The sequence below is a fragment of the Bos grunniens genome, chromosome 6, assembly GCF_055505025.1.
Source record: "Bos grunniens cultivar Pamir isolate PY7600 chromosome 6, Bosgru_T2T1.0, whole genome shotgun sequence".
In the NCBI taxonomy this organism is placed as follows: domain Eukaryota; kingdom Metazoa; phylum Chordata; class Mammalia; order Artiodactyla; family Bovidae; genus Bos; species Bos grunniens.
In genome coordinates this window covers 49,898,490-49,918,819 of record NC_141170.1, presented here as the reverse complement: position 1 = coordinate 49,918,819, position 20,330 = coordinate 49,898,490, and the positions used below count along the sequence as shown (strand labels likewise).

The following is a 20,330-nucleotide window of genomic DNA, read 5'->3' as shown; positions in this document are numbered from 1 at the left end:
TCTCCCCCAGGGAGGGGGGCGGGCAGCCAGGCATGGTTGGAATACCACCAGGATTCTGTGCGGTTATGGTGGACAGTTCTCTTCTGAGCCGGCATCCTACCCGAAGCACTGCACTGGCATCTCTGTTCTGCTGTCTCCAAGTCACAGAAGGCTGCTGGCAGCATACAGACCCAGCACAAAGCTGAAGACAGGCCCCAGGAGACAAGCCTCAACCTCAGGGTGAAGTCCCAGGCACTCCATCCCCTAGCAGGACAGTTTGGAGGACAGTCCTTGGCCCCGGGAGGACAGAGCCTGGGGTACCCACAGCAGCAAGCAGCCCAGCCACGCACTCTATACTGGCTTTTCTCCCTCCACTGTCTCTCTCCCAGTTCTCTCCCTTCTGCTTCTTGGGATCCCCTCCCATGTAAAGTCTGCTTGCAGCCTCCTGTTTCAGGCTGCTTTGGGAACCTACTAAGGCAAGGATTTTTTAGTCTTACTGAGTTACAGGCTCTGCTGCCCCAGCCAGCTGAGAGCTTCCAGAGACAGGGAAGTCCTTGCCTGTTCCTCAAGTCCCTCTCCCTGAGCTCCTGCTGCAGGGTAGGGTGGCAACTGCTCAGAAGTGGTTTTTGATAATAACCTTGGCCACCTGTATCGAGGGCTGTGTGCTGGGCACTGCACTAAGAAGCACATTCTCTCCCATCTCTCAGTTAAGATTCACAGTCACCCCACCCTGTCGCTTCAATGAGAAAACTGAAGGCTTTTCTCACTTGGATCACCTGGCTAGTAAAAGGCAGATGGAGGAGGGCTGTGCCTTAACCACCAAGGGCATTTTGTGGGGAGGGAGACGGAGCCTGGCAGGAGGCAGGAGAAGAAAGACACTGCACTTGTCACTGTCCAGATGAGGTGCCTTTCTGTCCTCTCCACGGGGTGGAGAGGGTCCCTGGGAGCCACCCTCAATTATCAAGAGCCTGGTAAGAGATGAAACCGCTAGAGTAATTCAGCACTGCTTGGACATCAGAGAAGACATGCCTTTTAGGAATCGGGGGAACAGCACTGCAGCCCAGGGTAGGAGAGGTCTCAGGCCTGGGACAGGTAGAAGGAGCAGGGGAGAGGAGGCTGCAGGATGGTGACGCAGACGGCTGGGAAGCCTAACGGAGGCCCACCCTTCCCCCTGTCCAGGCTTCCCATTCAGATCATGTCACCAAGTGTCACCGAGGACTCAGTACCTGTGTTCCCGGCTTCAGGGACAGCACTAGGTCTTTGATCATTTTGGCTTCAGAGACTGTGACTCCGCCCACCACGAAGAGGATGAGGAGAGGGTGGTCGCTGGGATGAGGTCGGCTTACCTGCAACACAAAATGCGCCTAGCGTTAGAGGCGTCTTCAGGTGCGGTGAACAGCCACTCGAGAGATTATAATTCGTTAGGGGTACAATGTGTTAGGGGGTGCGAGCCCATTGACCAGGAGCATGCCCGGCATGTCGCCTTCCTACAGCCCTTTACATAAATATTTTATCGAAAGAGAAGTTAAAGGAGCAGGAGCTATTAAATAACAGAGAAGACTGAGGGCAACTTTCCCTTCCTTTTTAGTCTACAGGTCTCAACACAAATGTGCTCCTGCCTTACAGAGCCTGTGCAGTTCCTTCCAAGCGATAGCCACAGCCTGGAGTCATCGTCTCTCCTTACACATGTTTCTTTGATGGCTGTCTCCGTTAATGGAACACAAACTGAGGAGGCAGCGATCTTGTCTGCCTGGTTCACTGTTGAAGTCCCAGAGTACTTGGTGCTGTTTCAGAGTAGGTGCTCAATAAATGCCTGTGGCATTGAAAGATGGTCACATCCCTAGGGAGGAGGAGGTGAAGGATGGACAAAGATGCAAGAGCCCCGTGCCCACCTTTGGGGGCAGACTTCATGCCCTTACCTTCTGCAAACCAACCTCAGCTGAGGATTGCACCTGCCTGCGATGCTGCACTGAATGTCGTGGAGAATCCCTGCCGGGGCCTCAAGGTCTCACCAGCGAGGCACAGTATAAACAACTAAGATGAGAGCATCCCTCAGTACCATCTCAGGAAATGCACAGTGCCAACATGTAGACCTGGTGACTAACCGAAGGGGACAAGAGGGGGTTCCTGAAGACAGTGTGTTCGAGTCCTATCTGCAAGTTCAGGATGGTTTGGGGAGGAGTGGGTACAAGTGGTATGAGCCAAGTTCTGCAGGCAAGAGGTCACCAGCTGGGGAAAGTGAGCAGGACAGCCGCATGGAGTCATTATAGGAAGGATGCTGCCAGCTGCCTGCATGACCAGTGAAGCCAGAGGTGGGAGAAGCAGGCTGGTCTCCAGCCAGAAGAGGGTAGACAAAGTAGGGAAGTGTCTGCACTCACCACACTCACTAACACACAAGCCATCTTTGGGCCAAAGGATGGTCCCCATGGGTGGCAGGGTGGGCAGCAGGTTGAGAGGAAGAGAGCCAGCCCTTCTCTTACCCTGGCTTCAACTCTTTTTTCATCTTGGTTCTTCTGACTCCCTTGCCTAAATATAACTTTTCAGTATCTTATTTTAAAACACTTAGGAAGGTAATACATTAAGTGCTTCCAGTTACATAAGTCATTCCTTGGCTTCTGGAGAGGAAACTCAGAGTGAAGAGGGAGGGAGGGAAGGATGGGGAGAAATCGGGGGAGGGAAGGGAAAAACAAAAGGCAGGAAGAAAGAAGGAAAAGTGGGTCTAAACTTCTTCCAAATGGGCAGTGGTGAATACCGGACAAAGTTACAGAACTCTTGGATCTTCAGAAACAGGCTCTAGACTCCCCGCCCCACCCCCCAGCTTTCTGCCCTGAGGTTCCTTCCCTTGACTGCATTTGTTGACGGCTGTCCTCCAGCCCAGGTACCACACATGCACAGCTGTGCTGCTTCTGTCCTGCTGTCCCCTGTAATAGCTCTCACTATAGTCACCAACGGCTGTCACAGATAGGGGTCGACAGACATTTGTCTTCATTATCTGGACATTTCTGTGGCATGTGTCCCAGCTGATGACATCCTTCTTGGCTACCACAATAGCACTCTCTCTGGGGTCTTCCTTCTACCTTTCCCATGGCTTCTTCTCACATTTCTTCATAGGTTCCTTTTCTTGGTCTGCTCAATTGTCGATACTCCTTGGGCTTTATCTTTGACCCTGTGCTAGGAATCAGTGACCTAAAATGGACTGGAATGGGTGAATTTAACTCAGATGACTATTATACCTACTACTGTGGGCAAGAATCCCTTAGAAGAAATAGAGTAGCCATCATAGTCAACACAAGAGTCTGAAATGTAGTACTTGGATGCAATCTTAAAAACAACAGAATGTTCTCTGTTCATTTCCAAGGCAAACCATTCACCATCACAGTAATCCAAGGCTATGCCCTGACCAGTAATGCTGAAGAAGCTGAAGTTGAACAGTTCTATGAAAACCTATAAGACTTTCTAGGACTAACACCCTAAAAAGATACTCTTTTCATCATAGGGGACTGGAATGCAAAAGTAGGAAGTCAAGAAACACCTGGAGTAACAGGCAAATTTGGCCTTGGAGTACAGAATGAAGCAGGGCAGAGGCTAATAGAGTTTTGCCAAGAGAATGCACTGGTCATAGCAAATACCCTTTTCCAACAACACAAGAGAAGACTCTATACATGAACATCACCAGGTAGACAACACTGAAATCAGATTGATTATATTCTTTGCAGCCAAAGATGGAGAAGCTCTATACAGTCAGCAAAAACACAGCAGGAGCTGACTGTGGCTCAGATCATGAACTCCTTATTGCCAAATTCAGACTTAAATTGAAGAAAGTAGGGAAAACCACTAGACCATTCAGGTATGACCTAAATCAAATCCCATATGATTATACAGTGGAAGTGAGAGATAGATTTAAGGGACTAGATCTGATAGACAGAGTGCCTGAAGAACTATGGATGGAGGTTTGTGACATTGTACAGGAGACAGGGATCAAGACCATCCCTAAGAAAAAGAAATGCAAAGAACCAAAATGACCGTCTGAGGAGGCCTTACAAATAGCTGTGAAAAGAAGAGACGTGAAAAGCAGAGGAGAAAAGGAAAGATATAAGCATCTGAATGCAGAGTTCCAAAGAATAGCAAGGAAAGCCTTCCTCAGTGATCAGTGCAAAGAAATAGAGGGAAACAACAGAATGGGAAAGACTAGAGATCTCTTCAAGAAAATTAGAGATACCAAGGGACAATTTCATGCAAAGACGGGCACAATAAAGGACAGAAATAGTATGGTCCTAACAGAAGCAGAAGATATTAAGAAGAGATGGCAAGAATACACAGGAGAACTATACAGAAAAGATCTTCATGACCCAGATAATCACGATGGTGTGATCACTCTCCTAGAGCCAGACATCCTGGAATGTGAAGTCAAATGGGCCTTAGGAAGCATCACTATGAACAAAGCTAGTGGAGGTGATGGAATTCCAGTTGAGCTATTTCAAATCCTGAAAGATGATGTTATGAAAGTGCTGCATTCAATAGACCAGCAAATTTGGAAAACTCAGCAGTGGCCACAGGACTGGAAAAGGTCAGTTTTTATTCCAATCCCAAAAAAGGCAATGCCAAAGAATGCTCAAACTACTGCACAATTGCACTCATCTCACACGCTAGTAAAGTAATGCTCAAAATTCTCCAAGCCAGGCTTCAGCAATACGTGAACCGTGAACTTCCAGATATTCAAGCTGGATTTAGAAAAGGCAAAAGAACCAGAGATCAAATTGCCAACATCCGTTGGATCATCAAAAAGGCAACAGAGTTCCACAAAAACATCTATTTCTGCTTTATTAATATGCTAAAGCCTTTGACTGGGTGGATCACAACAAACTGTGGAAAATTCTTCAAGAGATGGGAATACCAGATCACTTGACTTGCCTCTTGAGAAATCTGTATGCAGGTCAGGACAGCAACAGTTAGAACTGGACATGGAACAACAGATTGGTTCCAAATTGGGAAAGGAATATGTCAAGGCTGTATATTGTCACCCTGCTTATTTAACTTATATGCAGAGTACATCAGGAGAAACCCTGGGCTGGATGAAGCACAAGCTGGAATCAAGATTGCCAGGAGAAATATCAATAATCTCAGATATGCAGATGACACCACCCTTATGGCAGAAAGTGAAGAGGAACTAAAAAGCCTCTTGATGAAAGTGAAAGAGGAGAGTGAAAAAGTTCGCTTAAAACACAACATTCAGAAAACGAAGATCATGGCATCTGGTCCCATCACTTCATGGGAAATAGATGGGGAAACAGTGGAAACAGTGATAGACTATTTTTGAGCTCCAATGTCACTGCAGATAGTGACTGCAGCCATAAAATTAAAAGACGCTTACTCCTTGGAAGAAAAGTTATGACCAACCTAGACAGCATATTAAAAAGCAGAGACATTACTTTGTCAACAAAGGTCAATGTAGTCAAAGCTATGGTTTTTCCAGTAGTCATGTATGGATGTGAGAAAGCTGAGCACTAAAGAATTGATGCTTTTGAACTGTGGTGTTGGAGAAGACTCTTGAGAGTCCCCTGGACTGCAAGGAGATCCAACCAGTCCATCCTAAAGGAAATCAGTCCTAACTATTCATTGGAAGGATGCTGAAGCTGAAGCTCCAATACTTTCACCACCTGATGTGAAAAACTGACTCATTGGAAAAAACCCTGATGCTGGGAAAGACTGAAGGCAGGAAGAGAAGGGGATGACAGAGGATGAGATGGTTGGATGGCATCACCGACTCAATGGAGATGAGTTTGAGTAAACTCTGGGAGTTGGTGATGGACAGGGAGGCCTGGCGTGCTGTAGTCCATGGGGTCACAAAAAGTCGGACATGACTGAGTGACTGAACTGAACTGAACTGTGATACTCTCACTTGAGGACCTCATCTACTTATATGCCTCCAATAATCTTTTAATTCTTCCCAAATCTATGTCTTCAGCATCTCTATTTAGTTCCAGTGGCCATCTCCACCTGGATGCCTCCTGGCATTCCTAAACTCAACAGATTTCAAATTTGGTGCATGATTTTAACCACTCCCCACCTCCTGCCAAGTCTGTTCCTTCTCTTAACTTTTGATAAGCATCATCACCTTCACAGTCACCTGGGCCAGATACCTAGAAGTCATCTTGGACTTGCTATCTTTTTGATCTCCTAGGTAAGTGTATTAATTCTGCCCCCTCCAATTTACTGATCTCTCTTTGATTCCCACTATCCCTGTTCTGGTTGGCTTTCATTTCTTCTTCTTTTTATCTTTATATTTATTATTTATTTTGGCTGTGCTAGGTCTTAGCTGCAGCATGCAAACTCTTTGTTGTGGCATGTGGGATCTAGCTCCCTGACCAGGGATTGAACCCTGGCCCCCTGCAATGGGAGCTCAGAGTCTTAGTCACTGGGCCACCAGGGAAGTCCCTCATTTCTTCTTTACTAGATTATTGCTAGATTCTTCTAACTTGTCTTCCTGTCCCTCATCTGGCCACCCCCATCCATTCTTCTCATTCCTGCTTAAGTGAACTTTCTAAAGTGTAAATATTTATTATTGAATCTTTGTACATTATCTTATCTCATTCTCAAAAATCCTTAGGAGACAAATACAATCATTGGTATATGATGCAGATGAAGAGACTGAAGTTTACACATAGTGACTAAATTGTGGAGGGAGGGGCCAAACTGCAGAGGTTACACTCTTAAACACCGGTCACCTCCTCACATGCTCAGAGCCAGGAAGGATAAAGTTCAGACTCCTCAATTCAGTATATAAGGTTTTTCTCACATGGCTTTGCTTTTTGTCTCCATTTTCATCTCCTCCATATACACTGTTTGCTGGACTCAGTCAAAGACCTGAACCATCCATGAATGCATGGTATTTAAAAAAAAACATTTTGCTAAACATGCAACATCTTACTGAACACTTGCCCTGAAAAGAGCATTTATCACAAGTGTTCAATTTATTTTCATAAACCAAACCCCTGTGACCAGTACTTAGATCAGAAACAGAAAGCTGGCACTCTGGATCCCTTCATGCCCCCTTCACATCACTACCTTGCCAAGGGGCAACTGCTATCTTGACTTCTAGCTGCTCAATACTGGGCTTTGTTTTTCTTGCTCAATGATATACCCTGAGGGTTTTTCTGTATTAGTGGGAAAGATGTGGGGCCCACAGGAATTGGTTGGGACCACACTGGTGGGTTTGACCTAGCCACACCAGTGGCCTCTGTCTGTGCCCATCACATTCCAGTTATTAAACACTTTGAGCACCATCTGCATTGTCTTATGTTATGTGGCATGGACAGTTTCCTCTGTGTAAAGTGCCCTTGGCTCTCCTTTTTATCTTAATATATGTTTTATTGAAGTACAGTTGACTTACATTTCAGGTACATAGCAAGGTGATTCAGTTATATAAATACACATACATTATTTTTGAAAGTATTTTCCATTATAGGTTATTATAAGATATTGACTATAGTTCCCTGTGCTATACAGTAAACCTTTGCTGCTTGTTGCATATTTGTCTGCTCTTCATCTCCTTCCTTCTGTCTTTAAAAGCCATCCTCGCCTCTAAAAATCTCTCTCTAACCACCTCTCAACTCCTGCCCCATGACCCGAATCTGATAGACACCTCTGCCCTGGCCTTGTCACACGGGCTGCAACCTCGATAGGCCTGCCTATCTCCTCTTCTAGACTGTAAGCTACTAGAGGGTAGGGACTGATTGTATTTATCTTGGTAATTTGGGCTCTGAGCATAGAGCTAGCTCATGGTAAACTTTCAACAAGTGTTGCGTGAATAAAAAGAATGAATGAATGGATGAGGTCCACAGGTTAACTGGAGAGGTCTTTCTTTCCTTAGCTCTCTCTCTAAGAGAGAGATCTTTTAGACACTCCATTCTATGCATGGTTTTCCTGGCTGAGTAACAACCTGAAGTTCCTTCCAACCCACAAACAATTGTTTCTCACTTATTCCTGGGACAGAAATACAACTGGCTTCAGAACTTCACATTGGTACAGCATGTTCTCAAAGACATATGCTTTCCATAAGAGAGTCCGGACTCTGAAGTACATTGCAAGAATCTTGGAAGGATGCATTGAAAGATGAAAAGGAAAAAAGAAACAGCAACAGGGATCAATACCCCTGGGCCAAAGAGTTGAGAGAATGTTGATTTTGGTACAAATTAACAGGTGCCATTAATGCATGTTGCTGTTTGCTATTTTGGTTTCTGTTTAGATTTATGTTTTGATACAGCTTCCTTTATAGAACACGTCAAGTTGGCAGACTATTGGGAAGTGGAGTCTTTCCAGCCTTTTCCATCAGAATAACACATTCCTTATAATCAGCCACACTCGGCTGAGTCTCATTTGTATGTGAGTTCACGGTGTAGGGCACTTTGAAGTTGCAAGATGTAAACGTCATTACTGCCATCATAAACACACAGATTAATAAAGCAAGTCGGGCTCACTGCCCTTTCTTTCATTTTCTAAACCTTCACTGGCTGTGACTTTAAGACATTTCTAAACCTTCATTGGCTGTGATTTTAAGATATCAGTTCTGGTCAGAGAAGACAATTTCTCCCCACCATTTACCCAGCCTTTGAAGCCAAGGATGCCGACACCTTCTCTGCAGCTGTGGCCCCAAGAGCACTCTTTGATGTCCTGACTGGTTTCTATGGGAAGTGTTTCCTCTGCTCCTGGTTCCCTGGAGTTCTCTGGGCATTCCGGGAACCCAGCTGCTGATTCCTCTCCACTCTGTTTCTCTTCATGACTGACTCATTTGTCCCCAGCACACGCAACGGTCAGGTCCTCCATTCTCCAACAGTGGGCGGGCCTCGTAGGAGGGAGACAGCATAATGGGAGCGTTGGCCCAAAGGTCCCTGGGCCCTGAGAGCAGCTGTGCTGACTTTGAAGGTGGCCTCGTAATGGCTCTTGTCCCCAAAAGTCAGTAACGGCACTGCTGCCGCCACCGAACACTTCACGTTCAGCTCCGCTTTTTATTCATTTATTCATCCATTCCACAAATACCTATTGAGCAAGTTCTATGGGCCAGGCACTGCTGTAGGCATTGGTAACTCAGCGGTAAATGAACCAAGAAGAATCTCTGCCATCAAAGAATTTATATTTTTGTTGGGGAAAATGACAAAATACAGAAGTAAATTGATAAGTGAGGAAAGCAGTAAGTGCTATGGAGGAAATAAAGCAGGGTTGGGGTTCCCACGTGGTACTAGCGGTAAAGAACCCGCCTGCCAACATAGGAGAAGTAAGAGACATGGGTTTGATCCCTGAGTAGGGAAGATTCCCCTGGAGAAGGAAATAGGCAACCCATTCCAGCATTCTTGCCTGGAGAAACCCATGGCCAGAGGAGCCTAATGGGCTATAATCCATAGGGCTGCATGGAGTCGGACACAACCGAAGTGACTTGGCACGCACGCACAGGGCAAGGATTACTTTGCACAATCTTAGAATCTGTGAAGTAGGTAGAAGCTCCATTTTACAGACAGAGACAGTGAGGCTTACAGAGGTGAAGTGACTTGTCCCACGTTTTCCAATTCGTAAGCTATAGGGCTGAGACAGAAATCCAGGTCTGCCTCAGAGAAGAGTGGGATACATTCCACACGCCCTAATTTATAAACAGATTCTTCCAACTGAAAGCATTTTTACTAGCTCTCATCTCTTAAAACTCTGTACTTTTAGTTCTTCGGCAATGTCAGCCAATGACCAGTTTCCTCGTGGGACTTATTTCATCTCAGTGCAAAGGCTGCCATGCTGCCAGGGTCACTCTGTCATTAGCTCGACCTCCCTGCTGCATTTGCTGCCGTGGATGGCGTCCCCATTCTGGAGACTCCCACCCCCACCCCAACCCTTCTCTGTTTTCCAAGCCCTCTCGGTGTCTTTCCTGCCTCCTGGGCTCTCCTCTTGCTTGACCTGTCCCATCACACACTGTGTTCCTGACTGCTGGGGCCTCTTCTCCCAAACACCCTCCTTGGGTGGCCCTGTCCTGCCCACGGTCCAGGCCTCAGAGGGCCTGTGTCCCCAGGTCGCTACTGCAGGCCCAGGCTCTGCTGAGCTGCAAAGCTGTATCACAGGCACCTAAACTCTAAAACACAAGTTATTTTCTTCTCCATTTCTGCTTCTGAGTCAGAGAGAATGTAAACACCTGCCATCGAATCATCCCCGACTGGACGAGGGGCCCTGGACAATGCCCTCATTTACTTCCACATCCCATCAACGCCCAGTCCAGTGGGACCCACCAGGGCTGCATCCTTGCCTTCATTCCCTCAGCCCCTACCTGACCCCGACTCTTCTTACCTTCTCTCCCTAATCTGGTGCCAGTCTGGCCTCCTTCCCTGCTCGCTCACTGCTGCCAGGTGATCTTTATAAAATACACACTGGTTGTTTTGGTGATTTAGTTGCTAAGTCATGTCCAGTTCTCGTGACCCCATAGACTATAGCCTGCCAGGCTCCTCTGTCCGTGGGATTTCCCAGGCAAGAATACTGGAGCAGGTTGCCATTTCCTTCTCCAATACACTGGTTCTATATTCCTAAAAAACATGGTATAAAACCTCATCATTTCTGGTCAAATGTCAAGCCTCCAGCCCTTCGTGACCTGCCTTCTGCTTCTCTCTCTGTCTTATCTTCTTCCACTCCTCACAGGCTGCTCTGAGCTCCCGCCGTTTGGAGCTACCTGGAATCCCTTCGACTTAGCCCAGAACTTCCTTCACTTTGTATCTCACTCCTACTGGCCAGACACATTCAACTCCTCTGACTCCCTGATTAAGCTCCCCCTTCCCCGTACTCTCACAGCCCGCCCAGACACCACTTCTCTCTTGTCCCCCCCACTCTCAAGGTTCCTGTCCTTCTCCCTAACCAACTGTAAGCTCTCCGATGTGAGCTGTGCTGTGACAGGAAGGACAGCTAGCCTGTCTGCATCTTCCTTACCCACAGCAGTGACTAGCATGCAAGAGGCTCTCAGTAATTGTTCACAGGCAGGCAAAGTTTGTAGCCGGCCAAAACCAAGTTTGTGTTTAATGATTCCTTCCAAGATCTAACTCACTAGAACTTATGGATCTTATTTAGCAAATGTTACACAAAAATCAAACCATAGTATGGAGCATAATTGAGAAGGAGAAAATATAAACAATAGTTATAAATAGTATTGCAAACAAATTCCAAGACTTGTGCTGATTTAATCAACAGACACCAAATGCTGAGATGTTTTCCTCTCATCAGAAATGCTATTAAGTATAATGGGCCTAAGCCAACAGTTCATCTCTGAGTTGTGTTTTTCTTATGTAAATGATGAGGAGCTGGACTTGATGACCATCCTCAGTCCAGGGATCTGACATCAAATTGCACCCGAAGCTCATCATTTTTGCCCTTTATTCTTACAGCCTCCTTCACCCCACTGTAGTTGCTTCTGTAGATGTCTGTCCAGCTCACACATGAACAGTCCCCACCATCTGCATGGCCACGGGGTGGGCTCCTGGCAGCTGTGTAGTTACAGTGTGGTCCTGCCCTCCTCCGACCTCGACTGAATGGTGCAGGAATGGGCCCCTGGCCCAGGCCCCATGTGAGACCCTCCCCTGGGAATGGAGACTTGACCAAGACAGACGGGGCCCAGTCACAGCTCCTACGGAGCAGCAGCACCTGTGGCACAGCTCCCAGCCGCTCACTTGACTCTTGTTCACTGAGCGTGGACCCTGAGCTGAGACGGCTCTTGGCATCTTCTGCAGGCCACAGCCTGTCTTCAAGAACTGTCTGGTTTCCTGATGGCTTTCCAGTTCTTGGGCCCAGTCTTTCCTGAGGCTCACTGCATGGCTGCCCTTGAGTTCTTGGAGACACTCGGTCCTCCTGATGAGGGCTTTCCTTGATGAAGTTAGTGCCACTTGGTTAATTGCCAACAACGTATCTCAGCTCCAGCATTTCCGGGTGGGCCTGAGCAGCTGCCCCCTCTACCCTGTGGGCCCAGGCCATGGAACACGCACAGGAACTTCTACTGAGGGCCCAGAGGCAAGCACTGAGTCTTCTGTGAGTGTTTTTCATAAATCTTTTTTTTCCAGTTAGGCACGGCCATAAGAAAGGGAACAACAACACGCAGTTTAACAACGCTCGTAAAAGGAGGTGAAAGGGCCTTGTGCAATTTCATCAGATACAACCCGCCCTCCTCATGCCAATTCCAGCAGGGAAAACATCTTGACAAATCATGTCCTTTAGTCAAAACAAGTTGGAGTCCAAACACATGGAGCAGATATAAAATATATTATTTTCAGGAGACTGAAATCCAAACCACAAATTCCAGAAACGCATTTTCAAAGTGCTGCCTATTAGACATGCTCATTTTAAATTAAATTAACGCTGTTGTGAGAGTGGGAAGGTATGGTTCAACTTATTTATTAGATCACTATCAAGTTTTTTTCTATAGAGATCAAGGTGCTTCACGCACAGGCATTGGGAGAGAAGACTTACTTGACTGTTTAAAAAAAGTTAGGTTCTGCCAAAGCGGTTTCTTTGGACTTTGATACTCCCCTCCATCCAGGACACTGCCCTTTGAAGCCGACAGTTCTGTGCGGCTAACCACAAGTCTAGCCTCCAGTGGAGGAGTACGCTGAGTTGACTCCAAACACCTTCTTAGAACCGCAGGCAGAATGACCTCGAGGGTGCCCAGCTCTGCTCCCTGGCCTGTCTCTTTCCTTGACAGGCCTGATGGTGAGAATTTGAGAGAGCAAAGTTCTACAGCTCAGCGTCTCATCCCTCAGGAAGGCTTTTTTAATTTTTTGTTAATTTTTTTAAAAGATTATATTATTTAAAATGATTTAGGCAAACAGCAAGCATGCCTTTTGCTATCAGAGTCTTTCCAGGCTCACTTATTTTGAAACCAGATCAGAAGCATGAGTGAGTGAATTTTCTGTCTTCTAGATTGAAGGGAAACTTGTAGAATTCAAACACCATTCTTGCTGGGCTGGACAGCCAATCCTACACTTAGGTGGAGGGCAGATGGTATTTTTCCAAAGTGGCCTCGATGATATTTTCTGCTCCTCATGCTCTGGTTCCCTTTTTAACAGGAAGAGATCAGGTCCCTCCCCTTGAACCCAGGAAGGCATTTGTGACTGCCTCAACCAACAGAGCACTGTGGGAGTGATGCTCTGCGGCTTCTGAGGTTCCCACCTGGTGCTCTCTCAGGATGCTTGTCCTTGGGATGCGGCTGCCTTGCTGTGAGGAAGCTCAGGCCACGTGGAGAAGCCTGTGTGGAGAGGAACTGAGGCCTTCAGCTCACAGGCCGGGCTGAGCTACCAGTTGATGGTCAGCATAACTTTGGAGGCGAATTCTTCTCTGCTGAGCTCTGCCCAGACAGCACATTCATGAACAAAATAAATGATCAATGATATTTAAAGCCAGTGTTTCAACATGGCTTCTGATGCACCGATTGATATCTGGGACAAGTGGAGATGAGAGACTTGTCTGGAGAGTCTGATTTATGCAGGAAAGCGTGCTAAAGCAATGGAAGGAAAGTGACTTTAACAAGTTGCAGTCTGATATCAGTACATGAGGTTCTGACTGTACTAAGGGCAGAACCCAGCCGCCTTGACTTCCCTCTCACAGAGGATTAGTTTGATGCAGAGAATCCTGGATACATGGGGGTATCCCCTAACTTTCACCATCTGCAGACACGTACATCAGTGAGACTGAATGCTGTGAGCCACTTTGGAGCATCTGGGATGCAAGTCTCATTTCCCTACAGCACAGAGGCTGTCTGAGGGGCACTTGTGGGGTGGAGCATATGCCCTCTCCCGGGATGTGGAGACAGAGCTTCTGTAGGGCTCCTGGTGGAGTTAGGGGCCCGAGTTGTTGTGGGCTTCTGCCTCCATTTAGGTGGTCAGGGTCTAGCCCAGCTGGCCTCCTTTGAACCATCTCATCACAGCACATGTACGGAATCTCACAGGCTCCACAGCTTGCCCCAGGCGGGACGGTCTGTGTCCCCTGAGACTGAGGACACCAAGGTTGGACTCACAGGGGAGAACAAAAGGGTCTGGAAAACCACAGCGCGATTGTACAAACACAGCTTCCCACGGGCACTGAGACTCCATGTCTCTTAGAAAGAATAAGTCAGGAGTGAGAGAGGACAGGCTCATGGCTTTGTGGGGAGGTGTCTATTCTCTCCTATGTGATTCACGTGTTCACTCAGCAGTTGATCTGTATGCATCAAATGCCCGAATGTTGGCTCCGCTGCTGCTGCTGCTAAGTCGCTTCAGTCGTGTCCGACTCTGTGCGACTCCATAGACGGAAGCCCACCAGGCTCCTCTGTCCCTGGGATTCTCCAGGCAAGAACACTGGAGTGGGTTGCCATTTCCTTCTCCAATGCATGAAAGTGAAAAGTGAAAGGGAAGTCGCTCAGTCGTGTCCGACTCCTAGCGACCCCATGGACTGCAGCCTACCAGGCTCCTCTGTCCATGGGATTTTCCAGGCAAGAGTACTGGAGTGGGGTGCCATTGCCTTCTCTGGTTGGCTCCACACAGGGATACAAAGATTCTCAAGGTGGCTCTTGGGAACCACACTCTGACCAGGACCATGAACTTGTAAAAATAAAAATAGCAAATACGTACTTAGCACTTACTGTAGGACAGGCACCGTTGTAAATACCCTGTATGTACGAACTCACTCCATTCTCACAACAGCCCTATAAAGTGGCTACTATTATCATCCTCAATTTATAGTCCACAAAGAGTTGGACATGACTGAGCGATCTTCACTTCACTTCGATGTGTAATGATAAAGATGTAGAATGATAAAGCAAGGAGTATGTGCAGCCGCAGAGGTGTGTGCAGAAGGTACGGAGCCCTGACGATACCCTGGGGCCTGGAAACCCCTCTCCTATGGTCTTCCTATCACTGCTGTGGGGCCCACAGCACACCGTGTGGGAACATCTACTGGTCTACTTACTAGCACATCTCTCCCTGGCTTCTCACCCCCTGCCTAGGCTACAGGTCCTCCCTCTGATGACTCTGAGCTAATGTCATCTGTGAAACCATGTGAGTCCAGAGACAGGCGAGCAGCTCAGCTCCCTTCCCAGCACCACGGCTCTCCCATTTGGATGAGCAGCACACCAAGCCGAGAAGGAGGCCACACGGACACCTTTATTTCATCAGGTTCTGTCTGTTTGCTCCTTTCAGGCTCAGCTTCAGTTGGTTCTGAGTGAGAAGAGGGGGAAACAGGTCCCAGAGGCAAAGAGTAGGGCAGAGAGTGGCAGGAAAGCAATGGCTGTTGGCCGCTGATACAGAATGAAGCTGCAGCGTGTGGAGGCAACCCAACACCACTGCGCACATTTCTCCTCCCGGGGCTGTACGGCCCATGAGTCCCTGGACTGAGTCCCAGAGAAGCAGTACCAGCAGATGACCCTGGGAGAGTGCCCTCACCTGGGCTGTTCTGAGGATCACTCTGGACCGGGAGCTGATTGAGGCACTGCATAGATACTGGAGAGGGAAAGCATCTGTGCTAATGAATCATCAGGAAGAAAAGAATTTATGATACATGAATACTGAACTTCCAAGAGAATACTTGGTAACATCCTGGTGCCAAGAAATGTTGTGCGTAAGAGCGTGGACTTTGGAATAAGATGGATCTGGGGATGAATCCTGGCATCCCACTTCCTGTGTGCTGTTCAGCCTTCTGAAAGTTCATGTCTGCTGCCTACCCCTTCTGGGCTTCAGTTTCCCCATGGGTAAAGCAGGGATAATCGAAGGGTCATCGTGAGGTTTGAATGTGAGAGTGGCTGATCCCCGGGTACAGGTGACCACAGCTTAGCTGCCTGACTTTGGTAGTGAGAAACCTCAGAGAACAGGACCAGGGAGACTGGTGAATGGCTGTGGCCATGAGAGCCTCTGCCTCCTCCCTCCACATCCTCTTCTTTCCATTGGCCTTAAACCAAAGTAGAAGACACCCTCTCCTGATGGCGCACCCCCATGTCAAAGACAGAGCTCTACAGGAAAGCAAAGGTGGTTCCTAAAAGCCCTAGTGTTCCTCTTTTCATTTACTGCAGGTTTGTTCAAACCCTGACACATGGGCTGCCAGGAACTTTCCTTGCCAAGTTCTCTGGAATGATGAGAAGAGCCAGCCATAGAGGCCCAGGTACAAACAAAATAAAATGATTCTCCCTTGGGGTGCTGGGGTGGGGAGGGTTTTGCCTAGCTCACCAAGACTCTCCCACCACCTGCAGACAAATGAGACACCCCTGGTAAGTGAGTGCAGAGGCCCAGCAGCTGGGGGCTGAAGAGTGGGTCTTGGCAGCTGCTGGGAGAATGCATGATTCTTTTTCCTAAATCCATTAAATGGAAACCTCCCTTTGGGATCCATCTCTGGGGGCAGGAGCATCTCTGCATGAGCCCTAACTCCAGGGATTTGAATGGAGAGAAACATGGCAGCCCAATGATGGCCCAGGACAGTTCTAAACATCCCCCCAGGCAAAGCCCATTTTAGGACAGTGAAGCTTCCAACTGCAAGGAGAGCTACAAAAAACACACTGTAGAGTTTAAAAGGGTAATTTAAAGACGTGATGTCTCACGGTTCATGAAACAGCGATGGAAAATGCAAGTGGACAGTCCTCCTACAACAGACGGTCTCTGTCGGCCGTCGGAGAGTTGCTAAGTCCATTGGTGTATTAAAGGCACTGGGACATATGACAGCAAAGACTTTTGGTTTAATTTTCTGTTTAACTGAGGGTTTTCCGAACATATTTTGTCACAGAACCCTTTTCCAGGAAACTGTTCTTTTGTGGAACAACACTGGCAAGTTATGTTCGGGCAAGTTAGGGCCTCCTCTCACTGACACCGTGCCTCTTTGCAAATCAGAAACTCCCGCAGTGAGCAGAGCGCGGGCGGGTTCGAGCCTCCACTTGGGCCCTTGGCCAGACTATGGGTGCAGCAGGCCGACTGCAGAAGGTCACGGTGGGCTGTCCTCAGACCTGACCGACCAGGGCAGGGAAGTCCACACTTCTTATTTCAGTTTCTCTTCAAGGTTAAGTCCAAGCTTATGAATGAAGCAATAGAGTGCTCAGGCAGAGAAATTCAGAGAGCATGTCTAGCTGGGAAGCATCTGTAAAAACCAGCCAGTATGAAGAGCTGCTAGACAACCCTGGCTCACATCTACACAGGAGCCCTTGAACACTTTTGAGAAGCTGATCTGTGCTGTATTATTTAAAAAAAAAAAAAAAAAAACCAAAAAACAGATAGAGGGAAAATGCCCCAGCCACATGTTGCATCAGAAGCTGATGATGACTGGGAGTACTGGGGAGGAGACCTAGCATCCATTCCAGCTGCTCACTGCTTGGTTTAGAGTCTGACTGGCTTCCGCCCTCTGGCTTTTGGAGCGGACCAGTTTTCCTGGCATATGCATTTATTGAACTCTGAAAGGGCAGATCGTCTATGAAGATTAATTCATGATTTCAAAGACGCTTTGAAACTGGCAAAACATTCTGTTATTTCCAAGAGTTATTACAACCGAAATCCTGGCATAGATGAGGAGGTCAGCCTGTAATCTCATTTAGATCTTTTTAAATTTAGAAACTTTACAGTGGGTTAAAAATAGATCACATTTGTGTACTTTTCCTCCTTTCATCTCTACTGCAAAGGCAGTTTGGTAGTTTTGACTTAGCCTCGATATTAGCTACAGAAATTCTCGTACTTGTCACCCGGGAGTCTGCTAAGCCAAAATAAAAGTGATTTTCAAATGGATTTTGGGATGATGCTGGTTATATGACTGAGGAGAGTTACTTGTTATCCCGCACAGTACGCTCTAGAATTAAGGGCGCAAGATTACCACTAAGATCTGTATGTGGATTTGTGTTAAGTGAAAATGTGAACCAGGAGGGATGTTTTCAGTAGTGCTACCCTGGACAGCTGTGTCCTTACCCACTGATCAGAAAAGATCATAATACTTAGGTCAAGGGAAGCTAGAGGGTCAGGCTGCTTATAAGCAAAAGTTATGTGAAGATTGTACCTGATTTCAGAAAGCCCAGACATTCTCTTCTGTGATACTCACCAGGGTTAAGGAGGTACGAGCATTTTCAAGCCCAGCAAAGACAGCATTACACTTAGGATTACCTTGTCATGGTGACTTTACCTTCATGAACATGCTGAATCCAGTTTTAAGGAGATCAGTGAGGCCTGAAGACATATGTTCAATGTCAACTGGATCTGGCCTCTCGGGATTAAATATTTCCTCCACAACCTGCTTCAACAGTGGTTTATAGGATGCCTGGAAAGACAAAATATTGTGCTGTAAGTAAAAGGGTTTGTTTGGTTTGTCTGGAGAGAGGATAGCTTCATCTGTACCAAACAAAGCAAAACAAGTTTATTTTCGATCCTGAGCAATGGCTATGGTTTTGTGTGTGTGTGAAAAGACAATATAGCAACATTGATTTTTTGGGAATTATTCCATTACACTAGCACTATTTTTTGTTTCTTATACTCCCTTCCACAAGCAAACAACTCTTACCAGAGCTATAGTTGTAGGATGGCTAATTTTTCAATCTAGATTTAAAGTGACAATTTAATGTATCAAGTATAAGTTCAGTTCAGTCACTGAGTCATGTCCGACTCTTTGCAACCCAAAAGACTGCAGCATGCTAGGCTTCCCTAGCATGTCCATCAGCAACCTTCCCCTGTCCATCACCAACCCCTGGAGCTTGCTCAAACTCATGTCCATCAACTCAGTGATGCCATCCAACCATCTCATCTCTGTCGTCCCCTTCTCCTCCTGCCTTCAATCTTTTCCAACATCCAGGTCTTTTCTAATGAGCCAGCTTTTTGCATCAGGTGGCCAGTGTATTGGAACTACAGCTTCAGCATCAGTCCTTCCAATGAATATTCAGGTTTGATTTCCTTTAGGATTGACTGGTTTGATCTCCTTGCAGTCCAAGGGACTCTCAAGTCTTCTCCAATACCACAGTTCAAAAGCATCAATTCTTTGGTGCTCAGCTTTCTTTACGGTCCAATTCTTACATCCATTCATGACTACTGGAAAAACCATAGCTTTGACTAGATGGACATTTGCTGGCAAAGTAATGTTTCTGCTTTTTAACATGCTGTCTAGGTTGGTCATAGCTTTTCTTCCAAGGAAAAAGTGTCTTTTAATTTCATAGCTGCAGTCACCATCTGCCGTGATTTTGGAGCCCCCAAAATAAAGTCTCTCACTGTTTCCATTGTTTCCCCATCTTTTTGCCATGACGAGATGGGACTGGTTGCCATGATCTTTGTTTTTTGAATGTTGAGTTTTAAGCCAGGTTTTTCACTCTCCTCTTTCACTTTCATCAAGAGGCTCTTTAGTTTTTCTTCATTTTCTGCCATAAGGGTGGTGTCACCTGCATATCTGAGGTTATTGATATTTCTCCCAGCAATCTTGATTCCCGCTTGTGCTTCCTCCAGCCTGGCATTTCACATAATGTACTCTGCATAGAAGTTAAATAAGCAGGGTGACAATATACAGCCTTGACGTATTCCTTTCCCAATTTGGAACCAGTCTGATGTTCCATGTCCAGTGCTAACTGTTGCTTCTTGATCTGCATACAGGTTTCTCAGGAGACAGGTAAGGTGGTCTGGTATTCCCGTCTCTTGAAGAATTTCCCACAGTTTGTTGTGATCCACCCAAAGGCTTTAGCATAGTCAATGAAGCAGCAGTAGACTTTTTCGGGAATTCTCTTGCGTTCTCTATGATCCAACAGATGTTGGCAATTTGATTTCTGGTTCCTCTGCCTTTTCTAAAACAAGCTTTAATATCTGGAGGTTCTTGGTTCACGTACTGTTGAAACCTAGCTTGGAGAATTTTGAGCATTACTTTGGCAGCGTATGAGATGAGTACAATTATTCAGTATTCTGAACATTCTTTGGCATTGTCTTTCTTTGTGAGTAGAATGAAAACTGACCTTTTCCAATCCTGTGGCCACTGATGAGTTTTCCAAATTTGCTGGCATGTTGAGTGCAGCACTTTCACAGCATCATCTTTTAGAATTTGAAACAGCTCAGCTGGAATTCCATCACCTCCACCTGCTTTGTTTGTAGAGATGCTTCCTAAGGCCCACTTGACTTCACATTCCAGGATGTCTGGCTCTAGGTGAGTGGTCCCACCGTCATGGTTATCTGGGTCATTAAGATCTTTTCTGTATAGTTCTCCTGTGAATTCTTGCCACCTATCTTCTGCTTCTTTTAGGTACATACCATTCCTGTACTTTATTGTACCCATCTTTGCATGAAATGTTCCCTTGGTATCTCTGATTTTCTTGAAGAGATCTCTAGTCTTTCCCATTCTATTATTTTCCTCTATTTCTTTGCATTGATCATTTAGGAAGGCTT

At 46.6% G+C, this 20,330-nt stretch overlaps 1 protein-coding gene across 2 annotated transcripts in view; it reads right to left on the bottom strand.

Moving 5' to 3' along the window:
* The window catches only part of SCFD2 (sec1 family domain containing 2), a 396,134-nt gene that overhangs the window by 11,114 nt on the left and 364,690 nt on the right, over positions 1-20,330 (bottom strand). For both annotated transcript variants that reach the window (XR_015165415.1, XM_086405773.1), the window contains 2 exons: positions 18,103-18,237; positions 1,206-1,325 (listed from right to left, as the gene is read on the bottom strand). Coding sequence is in view for 1 of the 2 variants with exons in the window: in XM_086405773.1 (XP_086261899.1) it covers positions 1,206-1,325; positions 18,103-18,237 (255 nt within the window). In the remaining variant the exon portion in view is untranslated. The remainder of the gene's footprint in view (positions 1-1,205; positions 1,326-18,102; positions 18,238-20,330) is intronic.